Source organism: Zalophus californianus, chromosome 1 (assembly GCF_009762305.2).
Source record: "Zalophus californianus isolate mZalCal1 chromosome 1, mZalCal1.pri.v2, whole genome shotgun sequence".
Classification (NCBI taxonomy): Eukaryota; Metazoa; Chordata; class Mammalia; order Carnivora; family Otariidae; genus Zalophus; species Zalophus californianus.
The window spans coordinates 66,203,433-66,224,456 of record NC_045595.1 but is presented as its reverse complement, the minus strand read 5'-3'; the positions used below and the strand labels follow the sequence as shown (position 1 = coordinate 66,224,456).

The following is a 21,024-nucleotide window of genomic DNA, read 5'->3' as shown; positions in this document are numbered from 1 at the left end:
TCTGACAGATGTCTTTATCCACAGCCTATCTTGACGTGCAGTGCAGCACAAAGGGAGCTCTCTTCCCCCACTCCCCCTTACTGCAGCTCGCACCCAAACACAGGACTCTCATTATCAGCCTGAGCTTGAGCCCTTCCCTCGAGGCACCTATGGCCAGCCTCGGAGACAGCACTGGGTGCCCAGCGAGCTGGTGGCAAGGTCCGCTGCCTTTGCAGGAAGACACTGTGGCTGGGTCCACTCGGCTTCCCCACCTTCATTCAGAGGCCACTGCGGGCCCTCCCACACAAAGCTGGACATGTCTCAGATGCAAATGCTCCACTTGGGAAGAGACAGCAAGGATTATGTGGCCTGGTGGACCAGCCGCTACAACGAAGGGTGGTTCTCAGGCCTGGTGCTTCTTGATTCGTGTGGAGCTCATTTATTAGGCCAGAGAAACCTCCAGATGGCTTTCGGAATGGAGGCCTCAGGAAGGAGGGAAGACAACCAAGAAAAGCATAAGAGTACAATTTGGGCCACCTTGATATGGTGCTTCTGATTAGCGCAATTGGTAAGAAAAGGGCAGGACCAGCCTGAAGGTTCTACTTGATCAAATCACCAAGCAAGAAAACCAAGGGGCTGAAGAAAGCCTCACGGAACAGCCAGCCTACCTTACGCTAATCAGGACTAGGCCAAACTCAAGTCTCCAGAGGCAAGGGGATTGCTAGGGTTTAAACTGGCCTTAGGGAGGTAATCTCCCCTTCACCAGGCCCCTTCTCTCCTCCAAGACAAGTGAACAGTCAGCCCATTACTCTTTGGTGTGTAGAGGGGTTGCTGAACAGGATCCCAACGTGCATATGGGGTAGGGAGTGAGGAATGGCTACCTCAATAAATTTAAATAAAATCCTTTTCATTATTTTAACTGGAAACTATTAAATCATCTAAAAATTTCAATCAAATGCAGAGTTGTCGCTGAACCAAATGTACAAATAGAAAAGCTGTGGTCTGGTGGTTAAACCAACCGCACAAATTTAACTTTCCTATTATTTGTCAATCTAAAAAAAAAACACAGAGGAAACAAGAATGAATGACTCTGATAATCAAACATCTGTGTGTAAGGCAGGACGTGAGTGATACTATTGACTGAGAGACAAACACAGCAGACACAGCGGTCACGGCCAGGGGAACATTCTGCAGTAGGCTTGCAAGAGCCAATTGTTCAATTTTCAGAAAGTGCATGAGCTAGTGGTGATAACGGCCATTATTAAATTGCATAAGCTTATAATCAAGCAAATTATATTAAGTTAAAGTTGGGTAATAAATACTCAAAGCTCCTCACTTCCTAGTTATTTTATTATGCTTTACTGTTATCAGATCTGGCATAGTCTCGCATGTACGGTATGGAAATACTCTACAACATCACGCTATGGTCCCTTTCTTCCTAATGCCACAGCCAGTGATGTCACACGGATAGGATAAAATCAGCCATGGTGGGAATATTCCTACCAGGCCGACTGGCAAAATGCTCCAGGTCAGGTCCCCTCCCCTGAGAGCTGGCTGTTACACACTACCAGGTGCAGCCCTCTATTGCTCCATGACGTGCTCATCAACAGGGGCCACCTGTGGGGCCGCGTGCTCATCTCAGTAAAGGCTCTTGCTAGCTCTGCAACGCTGGGCAAATCACATACCCTCTTTATCCGTGCAGAGCCCTTAGAAGAGTACCTGGCATACAAGTACTCTGTTCGCTGTGGCTTACGCTTACGAGAGGGGCCACGGTGTGCTGGTGAAGAGCCCAACCTTGGGAACCATACTTGCTGGGTTCAAATCCCACCTCTGCTCCTCGTCAGCTGGAAGGTCCTGAGCAAGTTCCTTCACTCCTCTATGCCTTGTCTTCTAAATCCCCCCAAGAAGGCCAACAATAGTAACTACCTCTCATGTTAGTGTGAGGAGAAAATGAAGAGTAAAAGTAGTAATGGACAATGACTGGCATGTACTAAGTAAATGCTCGACTCGTGTTTGTGGCTTCCGTTATTGTGGGAATTCTTCTTTTAGGAAGAATCATTTTCCAAGGGGTTACTTACCAAATTCTTTACTAATTTCCACATTATCACACCTCACTTTTTCCCAAATAAACTATTATCTACTAGAGAGGATCATAGAGAAATCCTGCTGCTTTTTAAATTCAAATGAACTCCAAAAGTTTGTTAATTAAAAGGGAACATTTAAAAACAGAACTACCATATGATCCAGTAATTCCAATCCTGGGTATTCACTCATAGAAAACAAAAACACTAATTTGAAAAGATTATCTGCACTCCCATGTTCATTGTAGTATTATTTACAACAGCCAAGATATGGAAGCAACCTAAGTGTCCAGCAATGAGTGAATGAATAAAGATGTGATGTACACAACACACACATACAAGAATACTATTCAGCCATAAAAAAGATGGAAATCCTGCCATTTGCAATAATATGCACGGACCTTGAGGGCATTATGCTAAGTGAAGTAAGTCAGCCAGAGAAAGACAAATACCTTATGATCTCACTTATATGTGGAATCTAAAACAAACACAACTCCCAGACAGAGAACAGACTGATGATTGCTAGAGATGGGGGGTGGGTAAAATGGGTGAAGAGAGTCAAAAGGTACAAACTTCCAGTTTTAAAATAAATAAGTCCTGGGGATATAATATACAGTATGCACTACAGTTAATAATATTTGAAAGCTGCTACAAGAGTAAATCTTTTTTTTTTTTTTAAGATTCTATTTATTTATTTGATAGAGAGAGACACAGCGAGAGAAGGAACACAAGCAGGGGGAGTGGGAGAGGGAGAAGCAGGCTTCCCTGTGGAGCAGGGAGCCCGATGTGCGGCTCGATCCCAGGACCCTGGGATCATGACCCGAGCCGAAGGAAGACGCTTAACGACTGAGCCACCCAGGCACCCCTACAAAAGTAAATCTTAAATCAATTTGTAACTATGTGTGATGACAGATGGTAACTAGACTTATTGAAAGGGCCATTCTGCAATGCATGCATAGAGCAAATCACTATGCACACCTGAAACTAATCTAATGTTATACGTCAATTATATCTTAATTTTTTAAAAAGTGAATAAACCATGGAGGAAATTCCAAAACAGAAACTACTGAAAGATAATTACTTTGAAGGAAATCACTCTGATAATAAACATGTAAGCTTTAGGTTTGAGGGGTAGAGAAAATCCTTGTAACCCTTTAAAATCATATCTCAAATACAGGGACAAAACCAGTAAGACAGAACACATTATCATGTGTGACTTCAAAAGAATATTAGTGTTATAAGGGTATCAACAACATACTAAACCTAGAGCACATAACCACGAAGACAAAGCTGTCTCTTAAAATGAAAATTTCACCCACAATTGATATAAGGCTTGTCTCATACAAAATACAAAAAAAAAAAAAAAAGCCTATGATAAACTACTAGTCAATGCCATGGCTCTGTATTTATATCAGCCTTATTTCCAGGGGGGAGAAAAAAGGTGAGGTTAAGAGTCTGCCTTCATCTCAGGTCATGATCCCAGGGTCTTGGGACTGAGCTTCATGTCTGGCTCCTTGCTCAGCGGGGAGTCTGCTTCTCCCTCTGCCCCTCCCCCCCACTCATTCATGCTCTCTAAAATAAATAAATCTTTAAAAAAAAAGAAAAAGGTAAGGTGGGCAAAGCCACTGTATTAGAATTATTGTACCTTCACTAATCATAAGGTCTCCTGCAGCACTGTCCAAATGCCAAAGACTTCATTCCACCCAGCAAAGAAATCAATGGCCACATGGTACTCACAGAGGATATCAACACCCATGTGGAACATCCACCACACCCCCTGAATTTGTCATCCCTCCCCAATTTGCTCTCCAGCTATGCACAACACGGTCTCCGGGAGGAGGTGGTCAAAGTAACCACACTCTGGGGGCTTCAAGCCATAGTCTCCAGAGCCTAGGCTCCAGCTCCTTAGTGACATCTGTGTGACCAGAGTGCATCAACTGAGCAGCTTTACAACTGAACTGAACAATGATGGCAGCTCCCCACAGATCACTTCGACCCATCTCAGCCTCCCCATTTCCCATGGCCTACTTTTTAGCATGCCCTTAGCAAACACTCAGGCTACCTGTGCCACCTCTGGCCAAAGAGGACCTGCCAAAGGGACAAAGATAACTGCAGGAATGAAGGATAACCCCAGTTTTCCTTGGGCACTGCACGGTGGGAAGGCTCATCCTCCCTAACACACATGTCCAAGGCCACCTCAGGGACCACTCAGGCCCCTCCATCTGTCCTCTTCAGGGTCCCTAACAAACCCTCAACCAGGGCACTAAAGACCTGAATCAGGGAAGAAGAAATGACTGTAGGTGGAGGGGATTTCATTCACACTTCATCCCCCTTCCCAAGGCAGGTTGAGGGTTTTCTGAAAAGGACCCTGAACCACATCTAGAGAAGCAAAGTGAGATTACTGATTTACAAACTCCAGATGAAGTCAGCTTGGAGCTGGCACTGAGAAGAACCTCGGGACAGGTTAAATAAATGACGGGATAGTCTTTCAACAGGACACCATGCAGACATGAAAGAGAACAGGGAAACTTCATGCACCAATATGGAACAACCCTCGAGATCCATTTTTTAAAAAATAAGTTTGATGGGAATACGATTTACAAACAGTAACATTTACCAATTTTAATTATGCACTTTGACGAGCTTTAGTAAATGTGTTCCATCATATAGCCATCACCACAATCATGATCCGGAATATTTTCATCACCTTGAAAAGGTCCCTCTTGCCTCTGTGCACTTAATCACCCCCATCTCCTTCCCATTCTTGGCCCCCAAAGCCACTGATCTGCTTTCTGTCTTTGTAGTTGGCCTTTCCCATAATGTCATATAAATGGAACCACTATACTACTGTAGCTTTTTATGCCTGATTTCTTTCACTTAGCATCATGCTTTTGAGACTCGTCATGTAATTGCATACATGCATATATACATTATCACATGCTATACACACGTGCATACACATGTGATAGTGTACGTTGGTAGTGCATTGTCACTGCTGAGTGGTATTCCATTGTACAGATTTACCAAAATCTGTTTATCCATTATTGGACATTTGAGAAGAAAAAAAGTAAGCTGCGCCACTGTGTCCCGTGGCACTCTGCCATCCGTGTAAAAAGGGGATAGATGCACACAACTGTGTGTCTATTGACCAGCACTTGAAAAACACACAAGAAACTGGAATCATGGTTGCCTCTGAAAGAGAAATAGAGTGGCTGAGAGATGTCCTTTCTCTGTATAACTTTTAGTACAGTTAATAAAAATTGTTTTAACTACGTACATATATTACCGATTAAAATAAAAAAGTTTTAAGATGACGTCCTCCATCTAAGATCTGCATCCCTTTTCCCCAAATCTTACAACTTTTTTTTTTAGCTATTTCTTTGACTTATCAAGATAAGGTTTAACAGGGTATTTTCCAGATAAAAAAGGAAATTTTGCTGTCTTCCCTTCCTCATGGAGTTCTTACACACTCCAACTTAATCTCCCTTAACTATGTGCTTCATAAACTTAGGAAAATAAAAGCCTCAGACATCTGACCACTGCATTCAGTACAGCCAAGCCCTGCAAACTCATGGGCTGTCATGTGAGCAGAGCATCTCGTTGGATGAGAAAACAGAAATAGACTGGACCACCTGGGCAGAGCCCACGGCGTGACCTCTGAGGAGCCCTGGTGGCCCGAGACGCCCTGCCCTTTGCCAGGCGAGGCCGACCAACTGCCCCCGCAAGCGACAAAGGAGCTGCAGTTCCTTAGGTTTGAACTCCCTTGAAGAACCCTCCGGCAACATAAAAGCACAACCACATGAACATCTGCAGCTACTCAGGAAAGCCAGTGCACATTCATATTCCCTTGTCTGGGGTGGGGTAGGGGCTTTTTTCCCCTTTTTACATTAATCCTTGTTCTTGGCTCTTCTGACAGAGTCTGACACATGGCTTTGCTCACTGAAAGTTTTCTGAAGGTCTCTAGAGGGGTGGCTGATCCTCAGAGCTGGGAATGATGTCACCGACGCCATGCTTGGCCAGGCCTGGGCTTCTCCCCATTCTCCCCATAGAGACTCAGGCTGTTGCCCTGATCCCCAGCTCCTGAAGAGGCCCTCACCTGTCTGGCACACACAAGCATCTGGCCTACAAGGGCCAGGTTTGCAAGGCACTGTGCAAGACCTGAGGCTGGAGCATGGTTGTTACCCTGGTAAACACACAGAGACCCGAAAACAACGGAGCAATGACAGGTCATGCTTATTCGGTCTTCGGCTTGGGCCTCGTGCCCACAACTCTTCCCCACCACCTCACACCCCACCTCCCAGCAGCAGGTTCCCAGGGAGGTGGGCAAGCCCCACCCTGTCCAGATACTCCCTGGGACCCCTCACTCCAGCTAACCCAACAAGTCATTTCAACAAGGCTTGGTTGGACCAGTACTGGTTTTGTGCCTATCATCCCCAAAGCAGGAATGAGGCGGCATGGAAGAAGCTCCCAGGAGACAGGCTGTTGCCAGCGGCATCCCGTGGGCCCATGACAAAGGCCAGCTGTGGACTGATGGGGCCTTGAACAGACAACCTTCAGCAGGGAGGAGGGGTGAGGTGTACTCCATCAAAGCAGAGCATGGCCAGGCCTTCCTGGACAGGGCCCAGGACACGGTTTTCCATGGCACTATATCAGGACCCACATATTTGGAAAGTATTTCCCAGTCAGTACCCTTCCAGTCCTTCTGATTGCATCAGGGGGAGAGTTCAGTATGGTTGCCAGTACGTCTTTAACACTTCCCTAGCACTCCATAATTTCCCCTTCTCACACACAGGAAGAGTGGGCGGCTTCTTCACAGACTTTGCCAAACGATGAAATCCAGTTAGGGTTTGATGACATTGTTGTGTCTTCAATGTATTTACTTTTATAGTTACTTTCTGTTTGGTATAGAATAATTGGTTTTCTGCGTACAGGGGGGTACAAAGTTTCTGTTTCAAATTATTTTGAGGCAAAAAGTCAGCTGATTTAAAGAAAAAATATGAAGTAAGATACCACAGGAGGTGTATGTTTAAGACAAAAATTAAAAAAAAAGCAAAAACCATGTAGGGGGTATGTGGTTTTTCATGGATCTGACAAAAATGGGGACTCTGATCACTGAGGTGCCAGAGACACTGGGGTGAGCCCGAGAAGCAAGGTTCGGAACCACGCAAGGCACCTTCCAGAAGAAAAGGAGTCAGTTCACCTGGACAAGAGCCCAGAGCATGTGTGTTATCATGAGGAAGATGAGGCTAGAAGTGTGAGCTGAGACCAGCTTGTGGAGAGCCCTGAGGCTGAGTGGACCTGTGAGGGCTTTCACCTGTGACTGGGAAGACCCCCGAGATGCCTCCAGCCCACTTCACTAGTAGGACGGAGTCGATCCCCAAAACTGGGCTTATCTGGGGGAGGAGGGGAGATAACCTAGGGCATGTGGACGCTGAGGCTGAGGGGCCAGGGAAGCAGCCTGACCTGCCTCAGCTCTGCAGGCCCCAGTGAGCCCTTGAGAATGGACTCGGCACCCCCAGGAGGATGGGGCTTATCACGAAATTCTGTACGTCCTGCAGGCCCCACCAGGGCTGAGAAGGGAACAAAGTGTGGGACAACACAGCTAATCTGGGAGGCAGGTGTTAGCTCAAACAGTCTTCCACGATAGAGATACTTATCACCATATATGGCAAGAAAACTTCTAGGGAAAAGGAGGAAGAGAGAGAAAAAAAAAAAGATTGGAATAGGCTTAAAGCAAAAAAGCAAAAAAAAAAAAAAAAAAAAACCCTAAAGATAGCCTAAACAAAACACACCCAGCCCCTCGCGCCTGCCTCACAGTCTGTGAGCCATATGGTGTGTGATAAGCCGGGGAGCTTTTATTTACCTTCCATCAGTGTCTACAAAGCCGAGAGCCAGCCCATCGAGAAGGCCCCACTTGCAGCAGAGGCTACGCCATACCCTCAGGCCCAGATGACCAGCTCCCAGTCCCCAGTTCCCACTCCAGGAGGCCACCTGCTGCCACTCCTGCCCCACCTGTTGTTGTTGCCTGCCTCGACCCCAACAAGGGCCACGGCCTCCCCAGCAATTTTCCCACAATGGACACACCAGGGCCAGGCCTGCTGCCTCCTTGTCCAGCTGGGCCATGGGGCCACATGTACTGTCAGCCAGCTCATGAGTGTTCGCCCTAATGGGGCCATTCACCAGAGTCCTCTGCTACAGCCCAGACAACTGGTCAATAAACTTTCCTCGTGGCTAAGAATGATCAGCCACCTGAGCGCCACTTAACAGGCATGCTGCCTCTTGAACCATAAAGGCCACAGAAGCCTGTGCCTTCCTGACACGTTCCACCACTCCCATGTCCTTATATGAGAAAACAGCCAAGAACTAATCACATCCAAACTTCTCTAGGTCTGATGTACTGGACCACTCTCTGGCTCTTCCCCAAGACGACCCAAATCATCACAGAGAGGTATATGCTCGCTCTGTGCTCCTGAGCTGCCCTCACCCTCCAAAATCTTGTGACCACCACCTCGATCTCTCTTCTTGACAGCCATGGTTCCTTTGTGGTTTTAGATTTTCTTCTTTTTTTAATCTTTTTGTGTTCTACACACTGACACAGAGGTAAAAGAAAATGGCATTTAAATATGAAAGAACTCAACAATTAAACCCACAACTATACATTTATCTCACATGTTGGTGAATCGGAAACATCATATCACGGAAGAACCAAGAAAGCTCACGAAGAAATATATCCAAGTATGAAAGTACTGTACTCTTGGTGCCTTTACATTTCGGTACAACTCACAGGCTCCTCGGAGAAACACATCTATGATCTTGTTCTATAGGAGGTGTCCATTCAGGAATTCTGCTGTTTGCTCCAAGGCTGTGCTCACATAGCAATCCAGGCAAGCCCCTCCAGAATTTCATTCTAGCACAACTGGTGTCCAGTGATTTGCTTTAAAAACTCCCTGGGGGAGGCTTCCACAGACTCACCCTCAGGGAGGGGCTCTCAGGGCCTGTGAGCATAGATCTCCTGGCATCCCAGGCACCAAGGAGCAAGCGTGGGCATGGGGATCTGTTGCGGACCAGCTGCCCCACAGGCTCCAGAGTCAGCGCTCCCACTTGGCCCCTTTGGGGGCTGTGTGGCTCACCCAGGGGAAGGGAACCCCCGTCAACCCTGTTTTGATCAAATGGAGAAGTGCCAAACTGTGGGGTGAAGGGTATCAGAAAGGTTGAATCTTCCAACAGAATGACTAGTTAAATCTGAATTTCTATAAAAAACAAATCATTTTTAGTGTTAAGTATATCCCATGCACTCTTTGGGCCACACTTCTATGAGAAAAATGATTCGCTGTTTATCTGATTTTTGGATTTAATGAGGAAGGCTTTATGCTTATTTGCTAAACTCTGGCAGCCCTGGCTATCCGGAAGTAGCACGACCGACAGCCTCGGGCAGCCTTGCTCTTCCCCTGTTTACCCCCAGAGGCCACCGCAAAAACAGCCCCGCCTCTGGCCAGTACCTCATTACTGCTGTTCCCTGAGTGCATCTGCAAAGGCCTGCAGGCTCTTTGGGGCCCTATCTTGAGGCCATGACACGGAGGGCAACCCCTCAGCCAAAGTTAGAAGTCAAGTCGCCAAGAGCCCTGAAGGAAAGCGTTTGTGGAAGAGACTCAGCATGAGGAAGCCCGAGGGAAGATGCCCTACCTCTGGGAAGTATGGAGACACAAGCACAGGCACTTAAAGGTCTTGCAGTGTTCAGATGTGAGCCTGTCCTGGGCAGCCTCACATCCCCAAGGGCACACATGAGCCAATGTAATCTAAGACCTAGAGATGCGAGTGGCTGGTTGGCTTAACAGAAGCATGAGCCCCTTTATAAATGGCCTTCACCAGGCCATAGGGCAGAGGTCTGGGCAGGCCCCAGCACGAGTCCTGGCAAAGAGCAGGAAAAGCATCTCAGGGGCATGGACTCATGGGCTCTAGGCCAGACCAAGTGCCATGGATGTGAGGGGCATTTCTCAATATACAATCCAGAAGCAGCTGTTACTCTCCTGCTGTAGCACTAACAACTCAATAACGGAATGAGATTCTAATCCGGGGACTATTTTTACTATCACCCAGAAAGCCACTGGCTAATATTAGGTTGAACTACACGAAAATACCATTTTCCTAAGTCAAGAATGTTAGAGTATTGGCAATTACATATGGCCCAAACAGATAATAATGCTGAATGCCTGCTGGGGGTCAGACTCCATGCAAGGTCCTTTCAGTACATGTGCCCATCTCAGAGGTGCAGAAACGGAGACACACAGAGGTCAAAGTACTCATCCAGCTGGACACACACCAGGTCTGTGTTACTCCAAAAGCCACATGCGTTGTATGCACCATGTGGTGGGTTCATGGGGGTCCTTCTATCTCTTGGGCTCTCTGCCTGTGCGTTGATGCCTGGCTATTCCGGCAGCATTGGGCACCACCAGGACTCCCACCCTGTCGGCACCTGTCTACGCAGGGGCCACTTTGGAGCTAATCAAAGCCTGGCCTCCTGAATTAGCAGCAAAGTGTATTTAACAAACAATCTCAAGAGGGAAAAAACATTTGAAAGTTTATTTAGAGTGAGAAGGAAAGGGGGCCAAAAAAAGCACTCCTAAAATAAACAGAAAGTAATCAAAGGATAAAAACCGAATCCTACTAGTTTTAAAACGCCTTAACCATGACACTATGAGCTAACATGTAATGGACCACTGAGAAAGCCATCAGGTGCAGTGCGATCCAGCACCCCTGCAGACCCAGACACATGGACTTCTACGGCTCTCCTCTGAGAAGACCACAGAGCTTCAAAAGAAGGAAGGGGATAAGAAGCCTCCCAAAAGGACAAGTCAAGGTCAGGGAGTGTCACTGGTCTCCTGGCCCACCATAACTCCCCTTAGAGGCTGAGACCAGCACAGTAAGAAAAATAAAACGGCTGTCAGACTCCAACTTGAAAAGAAGAAACGAATGTTCCCCTCCTTGTGAAATAAAATGTTCGAAGTCAGAGCATACATAACACACAATAAAAGTAGCTTCCACTAGTTCTCAATGAATATCCAGAGATCAAAGCTGGAGAAGAAAAGGGAGGACTGACCTTCACGTGGGCCACGTAGTGATGACACGTCTCCTCCATGTGGACCAGCTGCAGCTTCTCTGTGATCTGACCCACGGACTCTCCCAGCAACACAAAGTAGACCCTGGGCAGCTGGCCCTTTGCCTTTTTGGCCACATCAGACGTCAGAACGTAATTGAGGCCTGCCGATAAATAAGGTCAAGACGTCAGCAAGGACTCACGTGTGGGGACAAGGCCACCTGCGCTCCCCCCTCCCAGGCTCACAAGCACACTTGGTAATGCTACCTGCCTCCCCACTGCAACCGAGGGCTGCAGCCCAAGTCAACACCCTCTTGGAGAGAAGCACACAGCCAGCATCCTCACAGAATCGAGAGACAATCAGGCTGCCCCCTGCCTTCCCGGTGATGCTCTGTGTATCACATGTCATGGCTCTCCCTGTCTTAAATCCCCTGAGTTACCCACTGAGTCACCAAGGTACACATCAATAATTAGCAGCACAGCTGGCGTCCTTCACACCAAGGTGAACCTACAGAATATTACTAGAAACTGCAGAAATTATCACGGCTGCACATAGTCCCGATTTCTATAAAGCAATGGGATATATGCCTAACACAAGGGAGCAATTAACCCAATAATTCCCAGATGTTGACTTGTGCTCTATGACCGTGACATCCCTTGGACCATGTAACATCACGTCCCCCGAGCACTGACTATGTGCCAGGCACTGTTCCGGGCACAGGGGAGAAAAGCCCTGCTCTTCCCTGTTTACCCTCAGAGGCCACAACAGAAACAGCCCCACAAAGCCCTGCCCTCATGGCGCTCACGGAAACTCAGACCGAGGCTAAAGCTGACTTTATTCCCAGGGAGCTGAGTATACGGATCGCGTATATTATAGCGTCTATCATTTGAACAGAATCATGAGCACTGTGAGGCCTGTGGTCAGGCGCACTGAGCTGCACTCCTGAGGAGAAAAACTCCTCACCTATTCCTGAACACGTAATGTCAGGAAAAGCAGAACCTACCGGGACACAATCTGAAACTTAAAAAAGGTCACAATACAGGATGCACATTGGATGAACACAAAAGGTCTTACTTTCATAATTTCAGAGTCAATCAGTCACCCTACAACAATGTGCTTCATTAGGCAAGTAGGGCGTTAGTGTCAATAGACCTATTTCACTGCTTTTCTGTACCACAGCAGAGATCAGCCCTCGGGGACCCTTTTTATTTTTTAACTGCTTTGTGGATTCAGGGGAATGTGGCATTTATAGTGAGAGAGAGAAAACATTCTGTCCCCCCAAATGCCCAGACGAGGCTGCAGAGCCATGGGAAAACAGATGACCCTGTCTCCACAAACCAGCCCCTTGGAAGCTGGGTTCTTGCCCCAGTAAAGAGCAGCCCACACCTGCCCACATTAAGTATATGAAGCAAGGCAGTAGGGGTGGCTCCGGCTTTTAATAACATCAAAGGAATCAGCCCCCAGGGGAGGTCCAAGCCAGGAGGGAGGAAAGTGACCAGGACAGGCCTTCTGCAGCTGCCACAGGGTATATTTTGGATGCGTCTAATGGTTTTCCTGGGCCTCTGCCATCTCAGGGATCTTGCCATGCCGAGCTGGCGGATTCCTGGTCAGCAAGGGCCGGTCTGCCTTAACTTGTTTACTTCAGCAAACAGCTGATTGCCAAGGCGAGGCTGGGTCACCGGGGACCTGGGACCCGGATAAATGAAGGCAATATAATGAAGAAGAATGCCTGTGGGAAAGTAACGTGACAGAGAAAACACGGGAGCCCAGACGAGAGTTACACACCGGCTCCTTTGGCGACACCAGGGAACAGGGCAGACACATAGAACGTCAAAGCTTCAGGGGCCCATCTGGCTCAAAACCTTTATTTCTCAGATGAGGAACTGAGGCCCCAAAAGGGAGCCAGACTTGCTCCAGGCCAGAGGGCCATCCACCACAGAGCTGAGTCTAGAACCCTCCTAACCTCCAGTGTAGGGCTATTCCTACCACACTGGTTCTTGGTGCACTTTTTACATTTTTTGAATGCCCAGATGGCAGAACCCAACACATGCAGTGATCCAGAACTGAACTCTGGCCCATTTACTTTCTACTCATGACAATTTCCCTGAGCAACAGCCAAAGAGTAAGAAAGGATAGGTATATATGGTTTGTGTTTCCAAGTTCTGTTTAGCAAGTCCAGAGCCAGAGAGGGACATTGCTGGAAGTTGAGCCAGGCAAAACCAACATGGTAGCTGTTGAGTGGCCCACTCCCTGGCCTTCCTCCCGGGTGCAAGAGCTTCCCTCCCTTGGGAAGGGTGGGCATGGGGAGAACAGAGGGTGTGAGCCCTCTTGCCAGTGATGAGCTAGCTGAGCTCAGAGAAAGCCAGGGTAGAAATGATCACAGGAAGACAGAACAGATAGGATCAGTGACCCACCCATACCCTCTTGGCTTGTACCATTTCTCTGCTGTCCAGCCCAACTTGTAACTGCTAGTACCTGTACCTCCTTTCCTGAGAGCCTTCTCTGGTGGCTCTGTCCACATGCATGGCAGACCAGAAGTGCCAGAGAACCAAAGTCTCTGCAGCAGACCTCAGTACTGCAGGAGCCCAGCTCCTCATTCCTTGGGTGGGGTAACTAGGAAGGGTGCTCCACATGGACTGTCAGGGTTCCCCAGCAGGATTCAACAACAACACACCTTCTGTTTGGCTGCTGTGCTGGTTTATGTGTCAACTTGAGTAGGCTGCAGTACCCGATCTGGATGTCACTGCAAAGGTATTTTTATTTTTTTAAAGAGTCGCTGATTTTTTTCTAGTAAGACAGAGCATGGCAGGGAGGCTCAGGGAGGAGCAGAAGGAGAGGGGCAGAGAGAATCTCAAGCAGACTCCACACTGAACGCAGAGCCCAACGTGGGGCTCGATCTCACCATCCTGAGTTCATGACTTGAGCCGAAACCAAGAGCTGGATGTTTAACCAACTGCACCACCCAGGTGCCCCTGCAAAAGTATTTTTAAATGAGATTATGTTTAAATCAGGAGACTTCAAATAAAGCCGATTACCCTCCATAATGTGGGTGGACCTCATCTAATCATTTGCAGGCTTTATGAGAAAGAGACTAAAGTCCCTCCCAAAGAAGGAATTCTGACTTCAGGCTGCCTCCAAACTATAACATCAATATACACACATCCAATTGGTTCTGTTTCTCTGCAGAACCCTGACTGACACAGCTTCCTTCCCTCCTGTCTCACTTTCCTACTGGTGCTTCCTGGGATCGATCACAGCCTGAATCAACCATGTGCACCAAATCCTTGACTCAGGCTCTGCTTCTGGGAGAATTTGAATTAAGATGGGGCAGGTCAGGTAAAGGAAACAGATTCAGCCTTCAGTGTGTGCCAAGCACTGTGCTGGATACTTTTCAAACACCACTTTAGTCCTGTAACACCCCATCTCACTGTAGAATCTCTGACCCAATATATCCCTCAGACAACTGAAAAGAGGACAGAAACAACTCATAGTTACTAGAACCTGAGCTGAGGAACACAACCACTGCTCTGCTCCGGAGCAGAGCATGGGCATGCCAACATGTTCCCCTATCAGATTTTTCTAAAATGTTAAAATATACAATCACAGACTGGCCAAATTATCCAGTTCACCAAGCATAATCATTTTGGAAGCTTTTCATCTTTGTAACTGCCTGCTTAATGCTTCTCCTTGATTTAAAATTTACTTTGACATTTTTAATCACACAAAAAGAAGTCGGTTCCATATCACACTTTCTCTTCAAGAAGAAAGCCACCCGGACACTCATGATAGGAAGCCCAGCCTGAGTGAGGAGGGTCTCATATTTGTCGGGGCGGCAAGAAGTGCAGACCATTCTGGAGCCCCGAGTTCAACTGGCAGTTTTAAACAGTACCTACCCCAGGAGTGTCTGAAAGGGAGCCCCTAAGAAGTGGAAGAGATGCCAGAGAAGCAGCCAATCAGTTGGCATGCTCTAGCAGCCTGGCCCCATGAGAGGGTGGCTGTCCCTAATGCAAGCCAGGCCAGCCAGCCCCCGTGCCGGGGAGGGTGCTGGTTCTGATTAGCGCCTGATCCCACCACACAGCCCACATCTTCAGGTTTTCCTTCTGGCAGCTTGTGTCCATGCCATGTCGAATGATGTCATGTTGATGGAAAAGCTGACCAGCCGCAAGTCATGTTGCAGCCTTCTCCTCTCTCTGCCCCCAGCTGGTTCCCAAGGGCCCCCCATACTAGCCTGGGCCAGGAGGGAGCCAGCTGTCTTGCATCAACTGAGCTCTGGTCGGTCCCAGCAAGTTTTTGACTCATTCTCATTCTCCATCACAACATGATTTCAGCTGTGAAATTCTACTAATAAATCCTCCTTCTAGGGGTGCCTGGGTGGCTCAGTCATTAAGCGTCTGCCTTTGGCTCAGGTCATGATCCCGGGGTCCTGGGATCGAGCCCCGCATTGGGCTCCTTGCTCGGCAGGGTGCCTGTTTCTCCTCTCCTGTTCCCCCCTGCTTGTGTTCCCTTTCTCCTGTCTGTCAAATAAATTAAAAAGTAAATAAATAAATAAATCCTCCTTCCAGACTTACTGAGCTTCCCTTAGAGTCTCCCAAGAGAAGGGGGGACAAGGATATTTCCCCCTTTACTAGCTCTCCTAAGCTTGCTCCCCACCCCACAAAGGAACGAGGTGGTAATTATTTACATTAGGTTACCCCATGCCTCATATAATATGGATTTGCCTCATTATCCCATCTCCATGCTTCTCAAGAGACCACAAGGAGCTCGGAGAATGCTGTGTGTGTGTGAATGCTCTCTGGAGTGGAAATGTACCCCACCCCCAAAGCCAGAGGAAGGGTCTGGGGACAAGTCTCCTGGTTTGGACCCTACTTCTGCTACTGGCTTGGATGACCTGGTGCCATGTCTCAGGACCTAGGCTCCACGGCTTGTCCAGAAGTCTCCAAGAGCCATGGAAACAAGGGGTGCCAGATCAGAGCCCAAAACAACCATTTAGGGCTCATCCCTCCCTGGTTTTCATTTAGCATCTGGTGAGAGTCCATAATTGCTGGCTCAAACCCTAGCCTTCAGAGACTAAGAAGCACATTTAGGCTTTAGCCTGGCCAGGAAGTAGGTAGAGGCTCAGCCCCGTGGGGAAGGGGCAGAACCAGGCACACATTCACCACCCTTACTTACGGCAGCCAAGAGGCTCCGAGGAGTGGCAAGCTGCCTCCCAGGCCAAGAATGAAGTGATTAATAAGATTTGGGATGGGCGGAACTCTTGTTTTAAACTGCTTGGTGAAATGGGTTATAAATCTGTTCTTTGAACCGCTGCAGCTGGACATGTGCCTGCACCGCAGCACAGAACAGAGGGCCTACCACACAAAGGGGCCCTGGACACATCCACAGGGTGAGTGGGGGAGCATTGGCTGTTTGCATCTGCCTCCCTCCCTGCAGAATGCAAGCTTCCTGAGGGCCAGGGCTTTGTCTGGCCTGGCCTCTGCTCTGCGCCCAGGGAGCGCATAGTCTGGCACTCTTAAGAACTTAATAGCTATTTGTTGGTTGATGACCCAGCAGGTACATCAGTAACTCCATGTGACTGGCTACTTGCTGGGCTGGTTCTTGAAGCTGTTGTCTCTCAGCTCCCAACCCACCCTGCCCTGCGAGGCTGGGTCTGGGGCTCAGCACACCTCACTGCTGCTTTGCCAGTGGTTCTGTGGGAGGCTCGACTCAGATGGACAGCTGGAGGGAGGCTGGTGGAGGGAGAAGGGACTGCATCTTCCTGCCTGCTTCCTATTCCTATCAGCTTAACCTGGCAACAGTCTTCCCAGAAGCTGGTTCCAACAGCAGTTAATACCAGTTGCAGCTTTTTCCCCACTGCACCCCTCGGAGACACTGGCACCTCTAGTTACTGCCCCCTCCCCACGAAGGTTGAGTTCTCAGATCTGCAGCGTCCCTTCTCCATGTTTCTAGGTTCTGATCACCCCAAGTGTGACTTTTTTTCCCCTTTGTCCACTTGACCAGCGGTTCTCAAGTCTCAGTCACCCAGAGGTTTGCTGAAGAGCAGGTTGCTAGGCCCCACCCTCAGGGTCTGATTCGGTTAGAATGTGCATTTCTAACACTCCCACATGCTGTGCTTGCAGCTGGACTGGGGACCACACTGTGAGACGCCCTGGTGCTAACCCAGAAGTCAGCGACTACCAGGTCCTCTGTGACCTGCTTTCCTGATTCCCAATGTTAAATTCTGTCAGAATAACTGGTTTCTGTTTTCCTAACTGGATCCTGCCATTCCAGGGGCCATGGCAGAGTCACCCCCTACAGAAAATCTCTGGAGTTCCCACAGTCCTGCCAGAGGCCACAGCTGCCCCTCCAGCGGCTTGGCAAATCAGCTGGCCCCGAACACCCCAGACACCAGGTGGGAGCTGTGGTTTTCCACTGCTAAAGCAGAAAACGAAGAGGAGAATGGAGTCCCGTCCCTACCAGGTCCTACCAGAGAGAAGAAACCAAAGAGGCCAGACTGTAAGTAGCATAAAGCATCTATGGCTCCCCCAACCATCCCCGGGGAGGTCCCATGGCTCAAGATGTCAGCAGATAGAAAATGCTTCCAACAGCTGTTCAGAAGTACCCAGCACACATTGGTGCTTCTTGGTTGCACTGTGCCAGCCACACGAGCCAATGCAGCCACTTGATGGACACAGCTCAGCCCCGGACATGCAGACACGGAGAGGGGCCTGGAAGGTCAGCACCAAGCGGACATTCACTTGCCAGGCATTCCGTGGCCAAACCCACCACCACGCAGTCTCCTCTGCAGCACTGGGAGAGAGGGAGGCTCATCACCAGAGCCCCGGCCTTGGGTTCCCAACACAGAAGCCTGGGCAATGACGCTGAGCCTGGAAGACAGTGGAGGGTGGCAGTGCCCCCACCCTCCACTACCCGGAGACCAGGGACCTGATCTTCCTGATCACGCAGAGCTAAGGCACTGCCTTCTATGCCGGACCCCAGGGACACCCCACCGCAGCTGGACCCCCACGAACTACCTGTCACTCCCCTGATTTCTATCACATTTCCATAACAGCTGCCCATTCTCCCCTCCTCAGGTCTCACCATATTCCACTGTCAGCTCATGTTTTACCAGATTTCTGCAGAGATGGAGATCTAGCACCTTTCCCTGAATGCCAGGGGAGGACAAAAAAAAAAAATGGGATGGGTAATTTTCTGCACTGCCCCACTGATACCAAAATTCCCCAGTTATCATGATCTGTAAGCCTCAATCTTAAATAAATATGGAGAAATACCACTTAGATTGTAAAGGGATGTTTGATTTCAGTGGGAGAGTGTGCTGCCACTCAGAGTCCACCACCTGCACATGGGCGGTAGCCCGCCTGCTCCACACTGCCCACTAGGGGCAGTACGGTGTGCTACCCAACCGCCCGTTTCTCATGAAACTCCCCGACTCTTCAGGGGTCATGGTTAAACCTAGCCTTCATTATAATTCTGCCTAGAGGTCAATGAAAGGGGCCCCAGTGACCGGGGCCCAGAAGGCCCACTGGTGTGGAGCAGCATGAGAAGACACCCACATCTCCTCCTGGCTCAGCCCACAAACCTTCTAATCAGAGTTCACTCTACCACCTGTCTTATGCTCTGAAATCCCCCTTGCTCAAAATTGGCATCTTGGGTTTCTTCTCGTCTGTTCCTACTCTTCCAAATTACCTTCATTACCACCACAGTGATGTCATTAAAGAGCCTGGAAACTGTGTACACTGCTCAGGATCGAAATAATAGAAACTCTGTAATTCCCATTCGAAACTCCATGAGGATATGCTTGGCACACCCAGGCACACAATAAACATCTGTCAAATGAACACACACATGAACTATTAATCACTTGCTTATTTTAGAGTTATAGAATAGTTCTGCTTATTTTTATGCACACCAATGTAAACCTTCAGCTCAACAATTCTTTTATAATGTTTTTTAATGGAGTCCAACTACATCATGAGTTGGTATTTGATAGAAGACACACCATCTAATTAGGCAAAGGACATAGGAGTTCTAGGACCAATAGAAAAAAATTTTTCCCTAGAGTCTGATATCTTAAAATAATTAGGGAGGAGATGAGAAATAGTTTTGGAAAGCAAAACTAAGTATCATCAAACCAGGATTCAACTCCTGGCTTCACCAACAGTCATGTGATCCTGAGCAAGTAGTTTTCTCACTGAGCATGGTCTTTTTCTCACTGGGCTCTACATAAAACGTTTGTTAGTCCTTTCTCACCAACCAAGCCCTGCGTTCCTGGTATATTTACATTCAGTTTTGAAATTTCTAAGTTTTTTTTTAAAAGAAATCTCTAGGAACAAGTTCAAGATTTGATTGTTGAACTTATTCAATCCACCTGAAGATCAAGATGAAGTATCAGTGAGGGGCACCTGGGTGGCTCAGTCGTTGAGCATCTGCCTTCGGCTCAGGTTATGATCCCAAAGTCCTGGGATCGAGCCCCACATCGGGCTCCCTGCTCTGTGGGAAGCCTGCTTCTCCCTCTCCCACTCCCCCTGCTTGTGTTCCCTCTCTCGCTGTGTCTCTCTCTGTCAAATAAATAAATAAAATCTTTAAAAAAAAAAAAGATGAAGTATCAATGAGACCATTAGCCTAGAAGGATTAGCACACTGTTAAATAATGTACAGCTTTCAAGGTACAGCTGAGAAATGGACCAGCACACACACGCGCTTCAGAGAAGCGCTTCTTAAACATAAATGTGCACACGGATCCTGTAGGATCTTGTTAAAATGCAGATTCTGAGACACAGAGCAAGGCCTGAGATTCTGCAGAGGATGCTGGTACTGCTGGGTCCAGGGACCACACTGTGAAATAGGGAAGGGAGACACTTGACTCTAAGAATGTCTAAGAAAGGCAGTAAGTCCAGGTCCTTATTGTTTTGTGGGTTTTTTTTTTTTTAATTTTCCTAGAATTCTATTTTCTATTATTAAATCAGCCTTTCAAGTAAAAACAAAGTACCTATTAATCTGCATGAATGTTCCAGATTCATTTCCTTCAAGTGACCACACACTGAGTTCTACTCCACACTGATCCTATCCTGATCCAGGGATTGGATCTCTGGAGTTGGGCTAGCAAGTTGGCCTTCCCCAGCCAGAGAAAACAGCAGGGCCAGTTGTCTCTTTTCAATCATCTGAAGCTGACAAAGCAGCTCCCCCTCTTTTGTAAGTCTAAGCCTTCATAAAACTCAGCATCCCCATCCCACCATCCATCCCTGGTGTCAGATTCCACAGTAAAGGGCTTAAGGCCCTGACATCTGGCTGGTGTCGTGGGCTCAGGGGAAGCCTCCAAAGACCCACCACCTCTTTTTTCTAACTGAATGGAATGTTCTGTAAGGGCCAGGCTCCAGTCACTACCTTTCCACAAGTCCCACTGGCCTGTGACACCTGTAGCCCAGTGAGGTTTCAGTCCGGTCACACATGTGGGGAAAGGATGCTTGGGGTCAAATATTATTTGTTCTAGAGCTGGAGGTTATGTTAAACTGGGAAACTACAGGAAGCAGAAAAAAGCAGGAACCGCAGAGGGAAAGGGTGTCTGGCCTGTGCGTCTGCTGCCTGCAAAACCAGCCAGAATGCATAGTGAGAGCAAAGGATCCAGAAGAATCCCTCAGTGGCCACAAGCCCACTCCAGCTAAGATGGCCATCCCGAGCCCTAATTCAGTGGCTCATTACCAAGTTCTCCTGGAACGTGCTTGCCATGGAAGCTAAAGCAGGCGGTGACGTTGAGGCAGTTCACAGGCTGCAGCCCATCGTGACACTGAGGCGCCGTGATGTTGATGGAGGCTGGGAGGAAGATGGAGACATCCACTGTAATGACAGGTCTCGCCCTGCGCGTCAAGAGAGGGA

The 21,024-nt window shown here is 48.2% G+C and overlaps 1 protein-coding gene across 1 annotated transcript in view; it reads right to left on the bottom strand.

The window, feature by feature from the left end:
* Positions 1–21,024, bottom strand: part of ITGA9 (integrin subunit alpha 9) — a 337,384-nt gene that overhangs the window by 241,405 nt on the left and 74,955 nt on the right. The window contains 2 exon segments of the mRNA XM_027583039.2: positions 11,158–11,318; positions 20,851–21,005. Coding sequence (XP_027438840.2) covers positions 11,158–11,318; positions 20,851–21,005 — 316 coding nt within the window.